General features: G+C 51.4%; 1 protein-coding gene across 1 annotated transcript in view; it reads left to right on the forward strand.

Annotated features, from left to right (window-relative positions):
* The window catches only part of VOLCADRAFT_104533 (uncharacterized protein), a 5,265-nt gene that overhangs the window by 1,918 nt on the left and 657 nt on the right, over window positions 1-2,690 (forward strand). Inside the window, exon 3 of the mRNA XM_002949850.1 lies at window positions 15-166. Within this exon, the coding sequence (XP_002949896.1) occupies window positions 15-146 (132 nt within the window). The 3' untranslated portion in view covers window positions 147-166. The remainder of the gene's footprint in view (window positions 1-14; window positions 167-2,690) is intronic.

Genomic DNA, 2,690 nt, shown 5'->3' on the forward strand with positions numbered 1-2,690 from the left:
ATGCTTATTTCGAGAACGCCGTCACCGGTGGCACGGGCATCTACAGGGGCGCTGAGGGCGTAGTGAAAGTGAAGGTGCTGAAGCAGGGCGAGGTGTACGCATACAAGATCGTGCTTGAGGACGAGCCCAAGTGCTATGACAAGTAATAAATACTCTTAATAATTAGGAATGAAGAACTGTTGGAAGAACATGGTTTATCTATCAACTCCGGATGGAAACGCCTGATTTGAGCTATCCATCTGATGAGAATCATTGTCCGACTGGTGAAGGGATTGCTGCCCGCCTGCTGCTCTGTTGTCGCCTGCACGCACGGACGTATGTACGCCGACGGTAACAGATGCGCGTGATCTATACAAATGTAGCTGTTATCGTCCGATCTGCATTTGGGTGCTGGGGCGCTGACTTCCAGTCACACAGACAATAGCCGAACATGCAAACTGAATGCATGTGCATGCAAGGGCTTGTCGCATGCACGTATTGTATCGTTTGTTGCTACTTGCTTGCCGTACGTGGAAATATGTTTTCTTCCGACACTGCGCCCTGCCAGCTCTATCTCCCACGTAATCCATCCAGATACACATCCTCCGCGTATGCTTCGCGTATGAAGCTTCATAGGGTATAAAGGGGTGCGGGCGTGTGTATGTGCGTGTGAGTGCCGACCGGAGCTTGGATAAGTGTCAGGCGGGCTCACGCCGGCCGTACAGTGGTAATAACCATCTGAGGAAGAAATCGCTACCTCTATCTGGCTGTGTAACAACGTTTACGGACGCAACTTACACCGCGCGAACCTCGGGCGCAGCAATAGTTTTGAAAGGCGAAACGCCTGCAGCTGCCCAGCCACCACATGAATAGTAATTGCCAGAGCAGCAGGGCAGAGCATCAGTATGAGTCTCTCAGGTGCAGCTCCCAGCAGTGGATGGAAGGCAATGTACACGCAACAGTCGTTTGGAATTAGTTTGCTTCTCATTAGGGGAGAGGTTAAAACCACATGAGATAAACCCTTCAATCCACAATGATGATGATCTATGAGAAATCCTCTACCCATTTGAAATCTACTTTGATTTTTACGGCAGCAGTTGTAAATACTCTTCAGGCGTGTGCCCTACGACGGTAATGGTGCATAGATGACGGGTTCCGAGCTCTCAGGACATGTTCTCAGCAAGAAGCAGGATACTCAAAGCTCGCTATCACGCCCAAGCTACGTGTAATAGCGACCATATTGGTATTGCTGTCATTATTCAGACCTCGATATACGCCAATGTCATTGGTTGGATCGCACTACGTGTCGTAGTAAGTGCTATGCTGCAGCAGTATTATTCGGCGACAATATCGCCCAGCCACCCACCAGCCTTTTTGTTGGTGAAAAATATACCTAATTCAGAATGAAAATGGTTCTGTCATGAAAATTAAGAATAGATAATGTTCCGACGGTACAAGTTCATTGCTCCAGCCAACAAGCTGTGTCGGCTTGTCGCATGGAATGTAGCCCTGCCTGCGTTGTGTGCCCACATATATCTATCTGGGTACATATTGCGCATGCATGAGGTCACCGAAACATTAGAGGCGGGCATCTTCGGGTGCAGACTTCGTCTTTTATGGCGGAACGAGATGAAGCAGTAGTATACGGCACCCGGAGGACGTCGGGATTCCATGCTCGGCCAGCCCGGTCGATCGCCTCAGTGCTGCCAGGCGTGAATAGCTCGGTCTGTGATCGACAAGATTGGCTCGGCCGACCGACTTTGGCTCGGCTGGGTTAATACTGTCGGCTAGTCTCGGACCGGCTATAGCTACAGTCTCGGGTCGGCTGATAACGTTGTACCTGCAGCACGCGATCGAGTATATAGAGTGATGTTTGACAAATTTCTGAGTACATCATCTTGTTCAATCAATACACTCGGCCCATTACACTTTCATATAATCAGGCCTTATTGTCCATTGGGACATCTGCACATCCCCACTTGTCGAGAACAACAAATCGACATGTCTCGCCACAGCAGCAGCGGTAGCAACACGACCTTGCTTGCTTTGGCGGCCCTGCTGCTGCTCACCGCTGGACCTGTCTTCGGCGGCGGAAAGGAACATGACCGCGAGAAGCCGCAGCACAAGCCCCCGCCGAAGCCTCCCAAGGAAATCTGCGACAAAATTCTTGTGGTGACTGAGAAGTTCAACGAGACCGCCTGGGTAACTCCTGCAGGCATCAAGATTGGTTCGGTGCGTATGTGTGCGTGGGGTGTGTGCGCGGATAAGGAAGAGGGACCGTACCATGTACACGTACAGCGGGGTCAGTACAGGGGTCAGTTCAAGGAAGCAAGGGCACGCATTTTCCGTGCGTTCTTTGTAGTTTGCATTTTCTTTCCCGCCACGCGAGCGCACATGCATGTGTTTCCGTGGCTGCCGCCATTTTCACTGCTGGGACGATTGGATAGATTGCGAGTGAGGGTTGCATCTGTGTACCTACGGGCCCACGGTGGTTCAGCAGCGCAGCCTTTCCTGTGCACTTTGGTTCGCTCGACGTCTTCGCAACACACAACCACCGCCCGCAGCTGCGTGCGCGTGATAATGCACGCAAGCATAGTACATGGATGGCCCTGGCCACTCCAATTAAGTATTTGCACGTGGCAATGCTCATTGACGACGACGTACGTGATGCATACACTGCAGGATCTGTCCCGTGTTATCGGCTACAGCCT

This window comes from Volvox carteri (assembly GCF_000143455.1).
Source record: "Volvox carteri f. nagariensis unplaced genomic scaffold VOLCAscaffold_16, whole genome shotgun sequence".
Lineage (NCBI taxonomy): Eukaryota > Viridiplantae > Chlorophyta > Chlorophyceae > Chlamydomonadales > Volvocaceae > Volvox > Volvox carteri.